The sequence below is a fragment of the Piliocolobus tephrosceles genome, chromosome X, assembly GCF_002776525.5.
Source record: "Piliocolobus tephrosceles isolate RC106 chromosome X, ASM277652v3, whole genome shotgun sequence".
Taxonomy (NCBI): Eukaryota; Metazoa; Chordata; class Mammalia; order Primates; family Cercopithecidae; genus Piliocolobus; species Piliocolobus tephrosceles.
The window spans coordinates 13,426,315-13,446,885 of NC_045455.1; the positions used below are offsets into that span (position 1 = coordinate 13,426,315).

At 40.0% G+C, this 20,571-nt stretch overlaps 1 protein-coding gene across 2 annotated transcripts in view; it reads right to left on the reverse strand.

Annotated features, from left to right (window-relative positions):
* The window catches only part of PCCA (propionyl-CoA carboxylase subunit alpha), a 456,600-nt gene that overhangs the window by 303,802 nt on the left and 132,227 nt on the right, over positions 1-20,571 (reverse strand). For both annotated transcript variants that reach the window (XM_023218016.2, XM_023218015.2), the window contains exon 8: positions 2,732-2,768. In XM_023218016.2, the coding sequence (XP_023073784.1) occupies positions 2,732-2,768 (37 nt within the window). The remainder of the gene's footprint in view (positions 1-2,731; positions 2,769-20,571) is intronic.

Genomic DNA, 20,571 nt, shown 5'->3' on the forward strand with positions numbered 1-20,571 from the left:
AAAAAAAAAAAAAAAAAAAAAAAAAAAAAAAACTAGCCGGACGAGGTGGCGGGCACCTGTAGTCCCAGCTATTTGGGAGGCTGAGGCAGGAGAATGGTGTAAACTCCGGAGGCAGAGCTTGCAGTGAGCTGAGAACCAGCCACTGCACTCCAGCCCGGGCGACAGAGCGAGACTCTGTCTCAAAAAAAAGAAGAAAGATAGGAAAGAGAAAGGAGTCAAAGGATGTGCCCAAGTGCAAAGAAAAGAGACTTAGATTAGGTAACCTCAGTAGGAAAAAAATTAAAAAATGAAAAAGAGGTAAAGCACAGCATTAAAATATTGAGGGAGGAAAGCAAAGTGATGAGAACTGGTTAGAGAGAGGCCCATCATGATGAACTGGTTATCTTAAAGGTCACAGGTTATAACAAAAGCGGAAGATGGCCGCGTGCGTTGGCTCATGTCTATAATCCTGGCACTTTGGGAGGCTGAGGTGGGCAGATCACCTAAGGTCAGGAGTTTGAGACCAACCTGGCCAGTATGGTGAAACCCCATCTCTACTAAAACTACAAAAAAATTTAGCTAGCATTGTGGTGTGTGCCTGTAATCCCAGCTACTCGGGAGGCGAAGGCAGGAGAATCACCTGAACCCAGGAGGCGGGGGTGGTAGTGAGCAGAGATTGAGCCACTGCACTCCAGCCTGGGAAACAACAATGAAAACTCTGTCTCAAAAAAAAAAGAGTGGAAGAAAAGGCATGAAAGGAAGCAGAGCAATCCACGGCCTGCCATTTACACAAAGGGAATGCTTGCGAGTCCAAGATTCACCATTCAAAATGTGGCACTACAGTGTAACTGTAGATTTTCTTCTAATCCCTTCATTTCCCCAAATTTCTCTAAATACTATCCTTTTTTACATAGATACTATTATAATAAAAACAGTATTATTATATCCATTGAGGTTGATAATAATGTCTAACCTAGAACTAGAAAAAGGGCTTTTTAAATGTAAAGATGTCTGATAGGAAGAAATTAAACTATTTTAGAAAACTATCCTCAAAAGCCAGTAGGTATATTACATGCCTCTTAGGCATGGACAGAAACTTTAGATTTTTCTCAATAAAGAAACCACAGAATCAGTTACATAGAGTCCAATTTATTTAGCAGTCGAGCAAATGTTCCTATGAAGTACTGAAATGCTTTGTGAAACATTAATGATTCTGAAAAAAAATAACGAAGAGATGAGGTGGTCAGATAAAATAAGATTTTCTATGGTCTGGTCTTAAATCCAGGACCTATATCAATAAGATAGATTTTTGCAAAGCAAACAACAAAACACACTTAATGATGAGCAAAGCCCAAATAATTTAGACAGAACCAACTATAAACAAGGATGCAACAAGCCAAACTGCTTTTCAGATCACTAAAGACCTGCTAACTTAGACTGTCCCATTTGCAAAGAACACGCTTATTAGTACAAGTGATCACTTCCAGACCAATAAGATATTTCTACATATCACAACTACATGAACTTTGCCAAATCAAATGCTCTCTAGAGGCAAAAAATAGATCTAAATAATCTTAATGAGAAAACAGGCCCACAGAAATGTTTGTGCGGCACGATGAGATGCTTGGACTGAGGAGTGCAGGAATGCTGAGAAGATGCTGGGATCCCTGACTACAAGCATTGCCTAATTTCTCTCATCTCTGTACACATTTCTGTCAAATATATACAATTACTGATTTGATTATTAAACCTGCAAAGTTATTTAACAATATTGTTAATCCATGATAATAGCACACCCTTAAACATTTTCTCAATTAGCAGATACCAAAAATAGTTCTCATGACCACCAAGAATATTTTTAAAATTAAAAAGTTGCGAGCCGGGCGCAGTGGCTCACACCTGTAATCCCAGCACTTTGGGAGACTGAGGCAGGTAGATTGCCTGCGGTCAGGAGTTCGAGACCAGCCTGGCCAAATAGTGAAACCCCATCTCTACTAAAAATACAAAAAATTAGCTGGGCGTAATGGCGGGCACCTGTAATCCCAGCTACTAGGGAGGCTGAGGCAGGAGAATCACTTGAACCCAGAAGATGGAGGTTGCCATGCGCCAAGAACGCGCCATTGCACTCCAGCCTGGGCAACAAGAGCGAAACTCCATCTTAAAAAAAAAAAAAAAAGAAAAGAAAAGAAATTAAAAAGCTGGGAAACACTGCCCCAAATACAAGTACATGTAAAACAGCCATTAAAATTCCTCCAGTCTACCTTCTATTCCAATTCAGAACATTCAGTTCTAATTTCCCACATCTATTTTATCTTTCCTGTTTAGCAAGATTAAGTTGATACCTAACATCTTAGAAAAAGGCAAAAACTTAAAGAACTATGTCTAATATGGTATCTTCATTTTAATCCAAATGGTCTTAATTTTAACAAACCACATTCAACTATGTACATATAAACTGACATTAAACTTATATCCAATCTTTAGAATTCTTAAGACAATTCCTTCTTTGAATTAGCCTGTGATTTCATCTTACAAAAGAGCTATGTATAGCTAAGGTCAAATTACTCTTTAAAGTCTCCTTTAATAATAGAATTTGGTAATTCAACTGATAAATCCTTCCAGAGCAACAAGTAATCAAAATCTAAAACTATTAAAGTATTATTTGTTCTATGGGAATTACTTATTACCTGTTGACTCAACCATATCTGCTGAAAGACACAGAAACCCTACCAAAGTTAATTTAAGGACTTACCAATTTCCCTTGCAATTCTGACAGCTTCTTCTGCATCCTGTAAAAGCAGGAAATGAGACTCAACATTAATCCCATGAGGCATTGCACAATGTCTTTAGGGCAGTCATATATTGCACTACTGTCTCCTCCGATTCATTTAATGTTCAATTTTACAACCTTCTAACCCTTTTCATTCAGAGAAATGTAAAATTAATACCATAAGTGGAATGTAAATTCTACCTCATCATTATTATATTAAGAAACTCAAAGCAGTTGAAATGAGCTGGCAGGAAGCACTACCAGAATTGCCAATGATTTGGTGCAGTTGCCGGAATTTAATGGCAGAATTTAGATGTTTACAATCAATACTGAATCATAAATCAGGTCATTAAAGCTTGTCCGCAGCCAGCTTGTTTCTGTCCAATACTATGCGTCATGTTTTCCTAGATTCTGTCAGCAGGGGGAGTTGATTCTCTATTGTTTGGGAGTAGTTGATCGATTTTCCAGAAATATAAAAGTTAATTTCCAGTACCTACAGGAATTACAAATTGTTCCAAAAAATCCCTTTGGCAATCTGCATTACCTTTTCTGTTCTATTGTTTCTTTCGTCTTTTTATCAGGTACATATTTTACCTCCACAATTGTATCTTGTTACATAAATTAAAACTTTAATTTCAATGAACCAACTATTGGAGAAAAAAACTCCAAAAAGCAAAAGAAAGAAAACGCCTCCCTAAACAGTAAAGGGTAAGAGTTTATCCATTTAAGGATTAGTTATTGCTAAATATTAACCAATGCCACTTCTGCCTCTAAGAAGCTGAAAAGACAAAAACTTCCCTTGAATCTAAGTAATTTCACTGATCATTAACCCTCACCTAACACATCCAACACAGGACACTGCTGAATCATTTCCCCAAATAACAATAAAGATAACGTTGAAATCTAAGCCTCCTTCGTGTGTGTGTGTGTGTGTGTGTGTGTGTGTGTGTGTGTGTGTGTAATTCAGTGACACAAACTAAACTATCACAACAACTGACAATATTGTTTTGAAACCACAGCTGGTGTGACTGAATTTTTAGAAAATGACTAAAATGCTGAAGTGAAGCCCAGTGTTTTTTAAGCTTTTAAGCTAAAACATTTAAAATGTACAGCAACCATGTCAGAATCCTCCAAGAAAGCGGGGAGAAAGGGGATGTTTATAACTGGTTCACTTATGTCTAATAAAAAAAAATCTTCCTTAAAGGTCTTCAGTACCTAATAACATCTCCTGAATAAGGAGGTTGGCAGGGGAAGTTGTCAGAAAAATTTAATTTCCTTTCATTAGCCAGTCTGCTCCACAAATAGGTGCTTGTTAAGTTCAAAGCGGTCCTGAAAGGACATCAGTTTTAAGTTGTTTTTTGTTTTTTTTTTTTTACTCCAAGCGGTCACATCTGCTAATGAGATTTTCCAAATAACAATTGTTTTCAAGTCAGAGATAAATCTATACCTCCCACCCTATCCTTCCAAAATCAAGGTTTACTGCTTTATTACACCTTGCTGTTTTCGCTGACCCTACATTCTCCAAATTTTAGCTTAAAGGGATAAAAATCCATGAAAAGGGTCATTTAAGAATGTTAGTGGTTTCCACACATTGAGTTGGAAGGTTCTTTGTTCCAGCCAGTGACAGTTATTGGAGAATACTTCCCCTTAACAGCCTCTCTGTCAGGAAGTGTTAAACCTGCCAAATGTGAACAATTAGTGCCTCTTGAACAAAATACAGGAAGAGTGATGGCTGATGAAGACTGGATTATAATAAACCTAGAAGAAAACTTTTAACATTTCTTTCCAACGTGATGAGAGAAAATAAACTGCTATCTAAAAAGTTCATCACTTGAGAAAACAGGCAAATTTTAAAAGGTAATTCAAAAATTCATCAGTCATATTTCGTCACTTATTTGTATATACATGTTATAGCTGTGTGTGGATATATAAAGCCATATCTGTATCTGACACGGCAAACTAAAAATTCCACTGCCACAAATCCAATACTTCTGTAGAATGCCACAAAGCAATCTTATCTTGCAACTTAACAGTATGCTTAAGTTTTCTTACTATGAAGATCAAATTCTACTAAATGAACTTTCAAATAAAATCAAGCTGCCTTAAAAATTAACTTTTCACTTGTCACTCATTCATCCAAAAATTCTTTACTGAGGGTCTATTATGCACTGGACATTAAAAGCTCTATTACTGGTTCAATAATAAACTACTAAATATTATACATTCAGCTCCAATATGGTCTTTCTGAACAAAGTTTCATTATCAGGCTCTACAAAATTACTTTTGAAAAGATAAAAAAAAAAAGCCCTATATAGCTCCAAATTCAATGACACTAAGTGACATCACTGTAAAAGTTGCCTATAACATCGTAAGTTTAAAAAAATTTTAATCAAACCCTGAATCAACTAAAAAAGGCCAACAATCATCACCAAAAACTGGGCCAAAGATGAAACGAAAAGCGCTTCACATAAAAACACTTCCCAAAGGAAAATATCTATGCTCAGCCTTGGTCATAATCACAGACACACAAATTAAAACAATGAGATCTCACTTTTCATCCAGCAAATTACAATCTGATAATGGCCAGGATGACAAAGGTAAATACTACCTTACTACAAAGGTAAATATTACCGGTGTCGTAGAAAATGGTATAATCTTTTTTAAAAGAAACTGCCAGTATCTATCAAAAGTTTGAGGACATGTCACTTTTTGTTCTAAAATTTTACTCCTGGGAAGTCATCCTACAGACATACCCACATGCATGGACACAGACCCTCAAAGAAATTCATTATTTTGAATTCATTGGTGGTGTTTTAATAAGAAAAAAAATCTGAAAAACGATTTAATAAGCCTTCAGTAAGGGACTAGTACATCCATAAGACGAAACATTAGCCTTTAGAAAGAATGCAGTTGATCTATATGTTCTTATTCAACCACTTATACATTAATTCAATAACTATCTGCCCAGCACCACTATATGAAATACATTTTCTGCCCTCAAGGAGCTTATTACAAACTAATGAGAGAAACAGAAAATAAACAAATCAATTGATAACTAAAATAAATGTTACACAGAAACAAAGAGTATTGAGGCAAGAAAACCAGGGAGAGCTTGTTTCAGACAGGCTGCTCAGACAGGGCCTTCTGGAGTGAAATTTTAAACCTAAGGATAAAGACATCTAGCCAGGCCAAGCACAGTGGCTCACACCTGTAATCCCAGCACTTTGGGAGGCCAAGATGGGAGGATCACTTGAGGGGACGAGTTTGAGACTAGCCTGGGTAACATGGCAAGATCACCATCTCCACAAAAAATACAAAAATTACTGGGTGTGGTTGTGGGACCTGTAGTCCCAGCTACTTGGGAGGCTGAGGCAGGAGGACTGCATGAGCCCAGGAGGTCAGGGCTGCAGTGAGCCATGATGGCACCAATGTACTCCTGCCTGGGAAATAAAGTGAGACTCTGTCTCTAAAACCACACACACACACACACACACACACACACACACACACACTCACACACACATACAAACAGCTAGCTACCATGAAAAGATCAGGCAGAAAAGTTACTAGACAGAGGGAACTGCACATACAAAAATCTTAGATGAGGAAGCAATATAATAGGGAAAGAATATCAGTCAGCTAAAGTTGAAACACAGTAAGGAAGCAGCAGCAAAGCACAACATAAGGAGCACGGACAGCATGGCCCTGTTCTGGCCAGGCCTTTCGGAATTTGGTACGTGGTCCGAGATCCTTGGTTCCATACAAGGCAATGATGAATGACAATTAAGTTTTAAGAGAGTAACTCTTACACTGTAAAAATAAGCAAAATAAAGTATATACTGGGGACGGGGGTAGCAAGTTGGAGTACATAGAGTATGACCTTACCTATGTTAAGACAGAAATACACATTTGAATGCACAGGAAAGTTGATGCTTTGGACAGCTACCAAAACCAAGTTACTGATCAAAAGTAGGACGGACAGCCAGGCATGGTAACTCAGGCCTATAATCTCAGCTGCTCAGGAGGCCCAGGCTGGAAGATCGCTTGAGCCCAGGAGTTCTGTATCAACCTGAGCAACATTGTAAGACCTTGTTTATATTAAAAAAAAAATTAAATTAAATTAAATTTAAAAAGTAGGATTAAAAGTAGTAGGAAAAGGGAAATTAAAATTGTATGCTCTTTACGTACATGTTGAACTTTTTTACCGTAAGAATCATAATTACATACTTCATATTTTCATAGTTTAAAAATTATGTCAGCCATGTCTGAAGTTGTTTTTCAAATTATTAATGATTTTGAGAACATATTTAATGTTATTAAAACAAACTAGGAGTCCCCAAAATCCACTTAAGCTTTTCATGACATCCCATAGCCTCAACACCAAGGTTGAACTCCCTAGGCTGGCTTCAACACTTGAAGCTGTCTGCCTAAGCATGAGTCTCAGCCCCACCCCTGTTCATCTTGCACCTTACCCTGTCGCCAAGGCTCAGGCAGGCTCCCCAGCCTTGCACGGCCTTCTCAGTTCAGCCAGGCTCAGCCAGGAACTCTCCCCTTTTACTTCCTTTCACCAAACCAGCTCTTATTACAGTAAGCCCAATTCTGGGCCTTGAAGACACAAAACAGAACAAGAAAGGCATCATCTTAGCCAACAGGTAATTTACAGGCTGGTAGAAAAGACAAACCTTATATACAGCCACACAGCAGCTAAGGAATGATTATGTGGTGCATGTTATGTATAAGTTGTAAAGGGGGCATGTGACAACAGGGGATCTCTAATCCAAAAATAGATTCCTGAAAACTTTCTCGGGCGTGGTGACTGAAAGGAGACCTAAGAAATAAAAGCGTAGTGAAAAACAGAGTGTCTGGGACCTGAAGAGAGAGGCTGGGGGTAAGCAGGGCCTCACAGTCACATGAAAGACACTGAACTGCAACCTCAGAGCAAGGAAATGAAGGACTCGCTCTGGTTGCAGGCTGCAGAATTCTGGCATAGCATCTGCTTACTTATCTTGTGCACTGTCCACCCTCTGCAACTCCCTAGCTCGATGTAAGCTCCTTAAGGACAGAAACCTCTGTCCAGCTGTTTCAAGTTAGGTATTTAAAATCCCGAGCACAGTGCCTGGCACAGTCGTTATTCAATCAACAGCGTTGGAAGAATAAATGAATGAATGAGCAAACAAATGAACACTTTGAGAGGCAAGAGGGATCTAAGAGACAGGCTGGGAGGCAGTAGTCTGGGTGAGAGGCAAATAACCATTTCCTCCCAGAGTTCAGGGTGGCATGCTTCCAATTTCAGCTAATGCCACGTTCTTTCTTTTTCTTTGAGATGGAGTCTCTGTCACCCAGGCTGGAGTGCAGCGGCACGATATCCACTCACTGCAACCTTTGCCTCCTGAGTTCAAGTAATTCTCTTGCCTTAGCCTCCTAAGTAGCTGGGACTACAGATGCACACCACCACACCCGGCTAATTTTTGTATTTTAAGTAGAGACAGTGTTTCACCATTTTGACCAGATTGATCTCGAACTCCTGACCTCAGGTGATCCGCCCACCTCAGCCTCCCAAAGTGCTGGGATTACAGCCATGAACCACCATGCCCAGCCTGCCACTTTCTTTAGGGTGCCTTTCCAGTCCTCCCACACCTGGCTAGGTATCATCACTGTGTGATCACATATACCACGCCCTGCAATTATGACAGCCCTTGTCACACTTAACCTTCATGAGGGCAACAGCTAGCTGTCTTACTCTCTACTAAATCCCCAGATTTTAGCAAATTCACGCAATCAACACATTATTCATTATTTCTCCCATGAATAAACAACTATCTACATCAGCTTCCATAAAAGTAGGTCTGTTAGGATAAGACACAATCTCATAAATGCCAACAGAACTATTTATCTCCAGAGCAGCAGTTTTGTAAGTGAGTTAACTGACATCCAAAGAGGGGTTCAGGGCAGGGACTCAAGAATCAGACAGACTTCTGTTAGAAATGCTTGTTCCCTGGTGCCGTAAAGAAATAGCACTTGAACATAAATTTAATTTCCTCAGCAAGGTCATGTGTACTTTCTGCAGAAAGGGTACACTTGCCAGCAGTTCTGCCATGAGAGTACACCGAACAATGGAGACAGGGTCATTTATAACCTGAGGCGTCCACCCCACTGCTGTGTCCGGTTTCCATTGGCTGGAACGGGACCTCACATTCTGTATTTGTCCTGACTGGCTAGCAACGTAGAACTTTGTAAAAGAGGCAAAGGCAGAGGAGAACAAAGGAAGGAGGAAGTATCTTGTGGAATGCTAAGAAAGGTAAAAACACCTTCAAATAAGGAAGAGGAACAGACTATGACTTAATGCTTGCTTGGACCAGTATAAGCATGCCAGAGCAAATATTTAGGCTAAATTGTGGGAGCTAAGAACATAAAGTACATTGATTTCTTTATTACAGCTAGCAGATATTTAAGAATGTTAGCACAGGCCTTTGTATCAATTTTGCTTCTAAGAGAAGTTACTATTTATTCCCAATCAGATGCAAAGGAAAGTCTTTGAAGAGGAACCTCTACTTTACTTTTTACACTTTGGTTTTGCTTCAGTTTAAAACAAGGTGCACTCAATGAAATACTGTTGGCATTGGGCAAAACCAAGCCTGATATTCTCGGAATTCTCAGTCCAGCACTTCTTCCACCACATCATGCAACTTCCACAGTTTGAATTTTAGGTTTCATAAAACCTGCTCTACTAAAAAATATAGTTCTACTCCACAATTTTTAAGTAAAGTGTTGCATTAGGGGAAAAAATCAAATTCTACATGGCAGTAAGTTTTCAAATTAAAAAGCCACAAGTTTAAGTTATGCTACAAAACAATAGAAAGCAGCTCATTTCAATGTACAGATATAACTTTATTTCATAAAAATGTAAAAGGTTAAACTTTATTTTACTAAATATACTTTGTGCTTTTTTTTTTTTTTTTTTTTTTTTTTGCGACAAGGGAGAGTCTTGCTGTGTCGCCCAGGCTGGAGTGCGATGGAGCAATCTCCACTCATTGCAACCTCCACCTCCTGGGTTCAAATGATTCTCCTGCCTCAGCCTCCCAAGTAGCTGGGATTACAGGTGCACACCACCACACATGACTAATTTTTTTTTGTATTTTTAGTAGAGACAGGGTTTCACCATGTTGGCAGGCTCGTTTTAAACTCCTGACCTCAAGTGATCCTCCCACCTCAGCCCCCCAAAGTGCTAGGATTACAGGCGTGAGCCACTGCACCCAGCCTTTGTTCTTTATTTATATAAAATAATTATATTTTAAACAAAACAACATTATCTCTTCACAAATGCACCTTGGTAATATTTGAAGAAAAAGTGGAGTTGATTATGCTTAACACTCTTCAGAATATTCTTAAGACAGCTCTCACATCTATAAATTACATGACACACAATACATGAAACTATGAAAGAGCTTAGAACAATAGATTCTGTTAACGTAATGTTCAATAATATTCTATAATTTATTAAAAGAAAATTTCTGACACATTACATAATAATCATCCCCAAAATGGAAGAAAAGTCAAATATGCCAGGTGTGGTGGCTCACTCCTGTAATCCCAACACTTTGGGAGGCCGAGGCAGGCGGATCACGAGGTCAGGAGTTGGAGACCAGCCTGGCCAACATGGTGAAACCCCGTCTTTACTAAAAATTAGCCAGGCGTGGTGGCACGCGCCTGTAATCCCAGCTACTCTGGGGGCTGAGGCAGGGGAACTGATTGAACCTGGGAGGCAGAAGTTGCAGTGAGCTGAGATGGCACCACTGCACTCCAGCTTGGGTGACAAAGCAAGACCCTGTCTGGGGGGGAGGAAAAAGTCAAATATAAAACTTTCAGCAGAAGTGATAAAACAAATTTGATGCTATTCATTTTCCCTTAAAAATTTTCATTTGAGTGTTTAGAATAGTTTTATTTTCATATCACAAGCAATACAATTGAGAAAACAAAGAAAAGTACACACAAAAATTAAAAATATGTCAGCAAAAATGTTCAGATGATCGTATTCCCGATGGTTTCCAATCAGGAGGTAGGAAAAAAAGAAGAGTCCAATGATATCATTTTATTCTATTCTTCTAAGTGATAAACATCCCCGTGGTCCATTCTTTCTGTAATCCCAGCTTGTCCTGAGGGAAGGCACACTCAGGTTCTGAAGCTACTTAACTCTTTTGAGCACTGATGGGGAAAGAGTTACAGGAAAGTACTAAGAATATAATGCCAAAAGAACAGCTTAAGAAATGGAGAAAAGAGAAAGAAACCAAGCGAATAAGTACCCATTTCTTTTATTCCTCTTATTCCTCTATTACAAAACAACTCACATTAAGTGGGCTCTATTATCCAACCCAAGAATAATAACAGTAAAAAGTCCTATTTTACTGTGACTATGATAGGAGTGTGGATGATGCTACAAAAACCAACTAAATAGTAGGAAAAACTAACCAGAAAAAAAACGTGAAAAGAGCTAACAAAAATCTGGTGCCTTTTCTGCAAGCATTTATTTGTTAATACCTAGAACATGACCTGCGGGGCAACCAAGTCTAGTAGTTAAGAGCTCAGGCGTTGGCCTGGCGCGACGGCTCACGCCTGTCATCCCAGCACTTTCCGAGGCAGAGGTGGGCGGATCACCTGAGGTCAGGAATTCAAGACTGGCCTGGCCTATATGGTGAAACCCTGTCTCTACTAAGAAAACAAAAAAATTAGCCAGGCGTGGTGGTGCATGCCTGTAACCCCAGCTACTCAGGAGGCAGAGGCTGCAGTGAGCCAAGACAGTGACAGTGCACTCCAGTATGGGCGACAGAGCAAGACTTTGTCTCAAAAAAAAAAAGAGCACAAGCGCTATGCCAGAAGGCTTGGGCTCCAATACTGCTTCTGTGACTATGACTGAGTTACTAGAGTGCCTCTCTGGTATTTGGTTTCCTCATCTGTAAAATGGACACAATAACAGTATCTATCTCATAAGGTTATTAAGAAAATGAAATTAGTCAAGGCTGAAACACATTAGAACAATACCTGGCCCACAGCAGGTACTCAATTAAGGTTAGTAACTGTGAGAAAATGGGCAGCCTGCCACCCCAAACTACCATGTCGGTACCTTCCCTGCCTGGCCTTAGTTGTTATATCCTGTGTCATTACTCATCTTCTGAACCTAGATAACAAAGAACTAATCCTGGCACTCCAATACTGGAAAAAACATGTACTTCCTCTCTTATAATGCACTGGATCAGACGATCTACCAACTCAGTATTGCTGGTGAACAGGGCAAAACACAGGGAAGCGCAGAAAACACTACAACAAAGACAGGCAAATTCGAATCATTCTTCCCAGATGCTAAACACCCATACATTTTTATAGTGATTAGTGTCAACACCGACCGCCATTCATGATTCAGACATCTTTCTCACTTGCTACTGCCTACTTACCAATCCTTAATTTTCTACTCTGTGGATGAGAATCCTGCTACCCACTCATATGAAAACCACTTAGGAGTTTACTTTCCTCAGCTGGTTCTAAAGGGAATCAGTGATTGTTCATAAAAAAAAAAAAAATCATTTGTTTCAAGACACTATAGGTAAGAGCTACAGCTGTACCCTAAAAGCTGTCCTCAAACTATTCTGCATTCATATATAAAGTAAAGCAGAAACTTTTTAACAATCCTGGGTTCAGGAATGGCTTTCTGGTTCCCACATAATCCAGTTAACTCAAAGCGAGGCAGAAAATTCTTTGTGTTTTAATATACTTTCAAATCTTTCGGCCAGGCACAGTGGCTCATGCCTGCAATTCCAGCACTTTGGGAGGCCGTAGGGGGCGGATCACTTGAGGCCAAGAGTTCCAGACCAGCCTGGGCAACATGGCAAAACCCTGTCTCTACTAAAAACACAAAAATTAGATGGATGTGGTGTCCCACACCTGTAAACCCAGCTACTTGAGAGGTTGAGGCACAAGAATCACCTGAAACCAGAAGGTGGTGGTTTTCAGTGAGCCAAGATCGCACCACTGCACTCCAGCCTGGGTGACTGAGTGACACTCTCCATCTCAAAGAAAAGAAAGCTTTCTAAAATTTAGTACACTTTTCTATCATTGTAAAAACAGCATAGTAAAAACAATTGAGACTTTTTTTCCAAAATATAAAGCCTTTGAGACTTCATCAGGAAAATAAATTATTCTTGGTTTAGCAGGGACAAATACACTAATGTTTAATGTTATACTTTCTAACTGCTAAGACACAGCTTGTCTCCAATTTTTGGTTTTTGTTTTTAGGGTCTTTTTTAAATGATTTCCTTCACACTAGCTTTTTTAGTTATTTGCCTCCTGCTAAAGCAAGAGTACAGTTTTTAAAATCTGGCTAATTAGGTGATAAAAAAATTACTATTTTAAATCTACACTGCCTAATTTACAAAACTCATTCAAATACATGACCATACGCTGTTCTGTGGTGTAAATGGGTATTACTATTTCCTCTCTGTTTTTTTTTTTTTTCAGATGGAGTCTCACTCTGTCGCCCAGGCTGGAGAGAAGTGGCGCGATCTTGGCTCACTGCAAGCTCTGCCTCCTGGGTTCAAGCCATTCTCCCTCCTGCCTCAGCCTCCTGAGTAGCTGGGACTACAAGCACCCGCCACCACACCCGGCTAATTTTTTTTGGATTTTTAGTAGAGATGGGGTTTCACTGTGTTAGCCAGGATGGTCTCGATCTCCTGACCCCATAATCCGCCCACCTCAGCCTCCCAAAGTGCTGGGATTACAGGCCTGAGCCACTGCGCCCGGCCTACTATTTCCTCTTAATGAACAATTAGAACTACAAGATATTAAATGCATTTCTTCCGAAACTGGTGTGCTGATAGGTATTACAACCAAATGCAGTAAAATAATCATCAATGATCCTTCCCTCCACTTCACACCTGATGTTGAACAGATCACATAATCCCATGGATTCCATTTCTACCGTCTTCCTCAACACCATCTACTTTGTTGCATACAATACTTTATTTTAGGGGTCTGCCATTTCTATCCTGGATTAGAAGAGGATCCTAATTTGTCTACCAACTGCAAGTTTTGCTGTGCTCCAATCTATTTTCCACACAACAAACCAAAATGAGTTTTCCAAAGCCACAATTCTGTCATGTTAACTCTTCTGCATGCAATTATTCAGAGGCTCCCAAAACCACAAGAAATAAGCTGCACCACATTAAAGCCCACACATATCTGGATCCTAACTTTCTCTCTAGCTCCCTTTCTAACCGCTGCCCCTCATACTACAAATCTGCAGTTTTCCAGAGTTCTCACTGTCTCACCTTCAGGCTTTTGCAATAAGATGTTTTCACTGACATTAGAGCTGTGTTCATCATTGATCTCACTTTTCAGCTAACTCACTACTACTCAGATTTCAGGCTTTACTTAGCTATCATTTCCATTGGAAAATCTGCAATGATACCCTAAAACTAGGTTACATGCCCATCCTATATGGGCCCCTGCACCTTGAGCTTAGCATTATCAAAACATAGTCAATTGCCTCAATACTTGCAGTCCTCTCGAAGAAGGCTTTAAGTTCTTTGAAATCAAGATCTGTGGCATGTTATTCATTGCCTTAAAAAAAAAAAAAAAGAGCTGGGATCCCAATTCCTGTCTCCAGTATCTTTATGTGCATGCCTTTCACTCTGCTCTCAAGTTCCTGAGATCAAGGTAATGAAATGTTACATAAAACGAAATTTGTTAAAGGCAAATACTTGATACCAAATGATTACTTCAGAATTACATTTTAAAACATTAATTTCTCTCTAAGGAAAAGGATGATTCAAGGACAGATTAATAAGCCATAAAGAAAACAGTTGCAGAAGACCACTGAAGTACTCTACACAATGCTTTAAAGGAGTATGGGTAAACTGTCTCCATGTAACATCCTAAATATTCAAATAAGAAAGAACAAAGGTTTGAAGGAGAAATGTAACAAACGAAAATTGCATCATAACTGGTGGAAACTACTTGGGCAAAAAAAGTAGAATACAGTCACCAAGGAAAATAATTTAGTCTTAAAAATACTGTAGACTAATTTTAAAAACACTAAACATTTTTTAAAAGATAGAATTACCTATAATTGGCATATGCACTCTGCCAATGAAAAACTGTTGCTAACACAGTTGTTAAAAACACAAGATATTCCAAAATTCAGTACTCTTAATTTCCATCAGCAAACTTCTATCTGCATAGATATCCTCAAAAGTAATCTTATACTCAATGACTCTAAACTAGTAAATGTGAACGGTGTAGCTCCAAGTGAATGTGGAGTCACTATACCAGAAACCTAAACTATCAGCCAAATTTAAAAGAAAAATATGTACAGCCTCTTGTATCAGAAATAAAAACAAACTAAAAATAAAATTGGTATTAAAAATTATTTCCGGTCGGGCATGGTGGCTCACACCTCTAATCCCAGCACTTTGGGAGGCTGAGGAGGGCAGATCATCCAAGCTCAGGAGTTCAAGACCAGCCTGGCCAACATGGTGAAACCTCATCTCTACTAAAATTTCAAAAAATACTAAAAAATCACAAATTACTAAAAATACAAAAATTAGCCACATATGGTGGTGGCGCATGCCCATAATCCCACCTACTCCGGAGATGGAGGCACAAGAATCGCTTGAACCCAGGGGGGCAGGGATGGGGTGAGCCGAGACTGTGCCACTGTACTCCAGTCTGGGCAACAGAGTGGCACTCTGTCTCAAAAAAAGTTACTTCCACCAGGCGCAGTGGCTCACACCTGGACACCTACAATCCTAGCACTCTGGGGGGCCGAGGCAGGTGGATCACTTGAGGTCAGGAGATTGAAACCAGCCTGGCCAACATGGTGAAACCTCATCTCTGAAATGAAATGAAATGAAAAATTAGCTGGACATGGTGTTGCATGCCTGCAATTCCAGTTACTCGGCAGGCTGAGGCAGGAGAATTGCTTGAACCCGGCACGCAGAAGCTGCAGTGAGCTGAGATCGCACCACTGCACTCCAGGGAGAGACTCCGTCTCAAAAAAAAAAAAAAGAAAATATTTCCCAGGGTAACAAAAGAACATTCCTTTAAAATTTAAATGCTTATCTGAAAACTATAACCTGCAGGTTCAGTTGTGGCGTCACAAATTCAGAAACAATCATTCTTGCAGACAATGAGAATCAATCATTATTTGAGAGTGTAATAGGATGTTACAAATCATCTAATGCATACAAGGAAAAAAACTGAAAAGATGAGATTTCTTTTCTACTTTCTACCTTTCCATATTTTCCAAATTTTCTAGAACAGAGGCTGCAAATTCAGATGCAGCCTCCTAAGAAGATAACCAAAATAACCTGTTGAACAAGCAACACCAAGTGTATTACCCACAGAGACACGTTCGAGGCCCACTAAAAGCCACAGTTCAAGATCCTAGACTTGGCATCTGCATGCTTCTCTGAGGCCCACTGAGCGACCCCCTCGGGGGTCTCCCCAACCACAATGGTGAGATGAGTCTCACATTGGGTAGAGCTCCAATTTCCTTTTCAAGAACTGTAGGAATAAAGACCCGCTGAATTTCTGATCACATTTGAAAATGTTTAATATTGGAAGAAACCTCCCATATTACTAACATAACGTCCTCAACATTTTTTGTTCTAAGTCCATAAGTCAAAGTTCACCTGAAAGAAGACCGGCATAGGTTTCATAAGCCCATCTTCATGCTGACTGTAGAAGCCAGTGAGTTCAGAAGGTTTCCTCAGATCACCATCTCAATAGAACACAATTTACCTGGGAACCTTGAGTATTTTCCTCCATCTTGACTTGCTTTGTCCATGGAAGTCTGGGCCTAGGAGATACAGTCATTCCAAATCTTATACCGACAAGGCATTGTCAGGTTTGCAGTTAGAGATGGCCAACCATTAGGTTGTGAGCCCAATTCATGAGGTGCACAAACAACATATTCAATATGCCACTAGGAGACTCCCACGAGTTTGGCTCAGACTAAGTCTCTGGTCTCTCAGAGTCAGACTTCTGCTCTTTAAATGCCTTAAATATGTAATGCAAATTCATGGTCTTCTCTTTCTAAATGGGATCATTTCACCAAGGATAGTCACAAAGTGGGGAACAGGGAGAGGGAAATAGGAAGATCTATTAGAAAGGGGAAACGAGAAATATCCTGAGAGTGACTTCAGACCCCAAACGCACAGAAAGCTAGTGGGGTTTAGAAAAACTGAATAACTAGGTGTGGTGGCACACGCCTGTAATCCCAACACCTTGGGAGGCCAAGGCAGGTGGATCTCTTGAGGTCAGGAGTTCAAGACCTGGCCAACATGGTGAAACACAATCTCTAATAGAAATACAAAAAAAAAAAAGTAGCCGGGCATGGGGTCCCAGCTACTTGGGAGGCTGGGGCAGGAGAACCACTTCAACCCGGGAGGTAGAGGTTGCAGTGAGCAAAGATTGCACCACTGCAGTCCAGCCTGGGTGAGAGAAAGAGACTCCGTCTCAAAAAAAAAAAAAAAAAAAAGAAAAAAGAAAAGAAAAGAAAAAAAAAAACTGTAGATATTGGACAACATCTTTTGAAGGCTATCACCAAAATCTTTCCTGTGAAAACAGGTAACTCTAATCCAGTTGTGCTGGCAGACGAAGGATAAGCCCCTTGGAGGCTTCCAGTGTGGGTTCTTACTACCTTCAGTTAGCATTTACGAGTAAGCCCTGAATTAATTGTGACCCCAGCTCCTTCCTCACTTCTTGTGAGCAGCCTTAGGCCAGAAACAGAAAATGTTATAAACAAGCAAAAATTGGCTGGGAAGGCACCACAAACAACATAACTCCATATTACACATTTCAAAAGAGCCTGAAAACAAAGGCAGTATAAGACCCAGAATAAGATGATACCCTTGAAGATAAAACTAGATGCTCCCACTCCAAAAATTAAACACCAGTCTTTTGATAAAGACACCTGAGACACTGTAAGAAGAAATTACAATGGAAAAATAATTGTTCTGTTTTATTCAAGAGAATAGGGGAAAAAATGATAGTAGGTAACGTTCTAACAGCAAATCAAGTACCCATTTCTCCTTTTACTCTTCAATTCACAGGAAGAATTTTCACTAATTATTAGTGGAAAAACAAGTAAAAAATTTATTGATATGGGTGGCACAATATTTACCTTAATTCCCGCGATTGTTCCACAAGCTCTCCCTCGGAATCAACAAACTACTCGGTTGATAGATATCGATTAAAACTATCACATTTCCCACGTCCCAGCACACAACGGTCACCTTTGGACCTTTAGCCAAGAAACATTCCCTTCCTATGAGATACTACATCCATTAATTTCATAAGGAAAAATCTCCTACATAAACAGAATTTCCGTATCAAATGCTCTCCTGATGGTCTTGTCCTTGAACCCTTGAGGACTCCACCATTCATCATCAAGCCAGGAATAATTTGGACGGTGACGCATTAGTATTCTTGTGAATAAATCAAGTACAAATTGAATATACAAAAAAGGCAAGATTCCTTGACAAAAAATATATATAATTATACTGGTAGAAATATTCAGGCTGAGTAGATCAAGGTTCATAATGACACATCCAAACCCCTACCCAAATTCACACAAATGTCTAAAACAAAAATGTAAAGAGGAAAAGACCTCATAAGGAAATAATAACAATAATTTCATCATACACTGCTCAGGGGTTTGCAGGGCTGCAATCAGGGAGTGAACCAGGCTGCATTGTCACTGCAGACTCAAATGGGGAGAAATTTGCTGCCAAGCTCATTCAGATAGTTGGCAGAATTATGTCCTTGTGGCTGCATGAGGAAGGACTCCAGCCTTTTGCTGGCTCTTGGGTAGAGATTGCCCTTACATAGATCCTTAGAATCTGCCCACCATCCACTGCCAAGCAGGCTTCCTCAATATGGCTGCTTACTTTATCAAGCCAGCAAAACGAATCTTGTTCTCTAGGCTGTTAAGATCAAGTATTATATTTTTTTTCTTATTTTTTTTGAGACGGAGTCTCGTTCTGTCGCCCAGCCTGGAGTGCAGTGGCCGGATCTCAGCTCACTGCAAGCTCCGCCTCCCAGGTTTAGGCCATTCTCCTGCCTCAGCCTCCCGAGTAGCTGGGACTACAGGCGCCCACCACCTCGCCTGGCCAGTTTTTTGTATTTTTTAGTAGAGACGGGGTTTCACAGTGTTAGCCAGGATGGTCTCGATCTCCTGACCTCGAGATCCGCCCGTCTCGGCCTCCCAAAGTGCCGGGATTACAGACTTGAGCCACTGCACCCAGCAAGATCAAGTATTATATAATGAAACATAATCACAGGAGTGACACCCAACCACTTTGCCACATAATGTAATTGAATGCAGTGACATCCCATCACTTTTGCCATATAATGCAACCTAATTAAGGGAGTAACATGACATCACCTTTGCCATATTCTATTAGTTAGAGAAGCAATTCACAGGTTCTACTCAAATTGAAGAGGAGTGGATTATACAAGAGGAAGGGAGAAGATAAAGGTTTGGATGCCTGACAGTTCCTCAAAAAGATAAACATAGAATTACCACATGACCCAGGAATTCCACTCCTGGGTACATACCCCAAATAACTTAAAAACAGACATATGGCTGGGTGCAGTGGCACACACCTGTAATCCCAGCACTTTGGGAGGCCAAGGTGGGTGGATCACCTGAGGTCAAGAGTTTGAGACCAGCCTGACTAACATGGTGAAACCCTGTCTCTACTAAACACACACAAAAAAATTAGCCAGACATAGACATGGTGGTGGGTGCCTCTAATCCCAGCTACTTGGGAGGCTGAGGCAGGAGAATCACTTGAACTCAGCAGAGGTTGCAGTGAGTCAAGATCACACCACTGCACTCCAGCCTGGGCAACAAGAGTGAAACTCCATCTCAAAACAAACAAACAAATATATAAGCAAATACTTGCATACAAATGTTTGTAGCAATACTAATTGCAATGGTGAAAATGTAACCCAAATGTCTTTCAACCAATGAATGGTTTTTTTTTTTTTTTTTTGAGACAGAGTCTTATTCTGTTGCCCAGGCTGGAGTGCAGTGGTGCCATCTCAGCTCACTGCAACCTCTGCCCCCAGGGTTCCAGCGATTCTCCTGCCTTAGCCTCCAGAGTAGCTGAGATTACAGGCGCATGCCACCATGCCCGACTAATTTTTTTGTATTTTTAGTAGAGACGGGGTTTTGCCATGTTCACCAGGCTGGTCTCGAACTCCTGACCTCAGGTGGATATTTTTAAAGTGGTACACTCATACAATAGAGTATCACTCAGCCACAAAAAAAGAAAAAAAAAAAAACCTGATACATGCTATAACATGGATACTATATCTATATTTTGCTTGGTTGAGTCCAATGTTAAGTCTATCTAAAGTCCTTATTTTCACATATTTGCAGTTAAAGAATTTCTTTCTTTTTTTTTTTGAGATGGAGTCTCGCTGTGTCACCCAGGCTGGAGTGTAGTGGCATGATCTTGGCTCACTGTAACCTCCACCTCCTGGGGTCAAGTGATTCTCCTACTCAGCCTCCCGAGTGGCTAGGATTACAGGTGCGCACCACCATGCCTGGCTAATTTTTGTATTTTAAGAGACGAGGTTTCATCATGCTGGCCAGGCTGGTCTTGAACTCCTGACCTCATGATCCACCCTTCTTGGCCTCCCAAAGTGCTGGGATTAAAGGCATAAGCCACTGCGCCCAGTCTTGTATTTAATGTTTAAAATAGATTCAAATTCTCTTGTGAAATTCTTTTCTTTTCTTTTTTTTTTTTTTTTTTTTTTTTTTT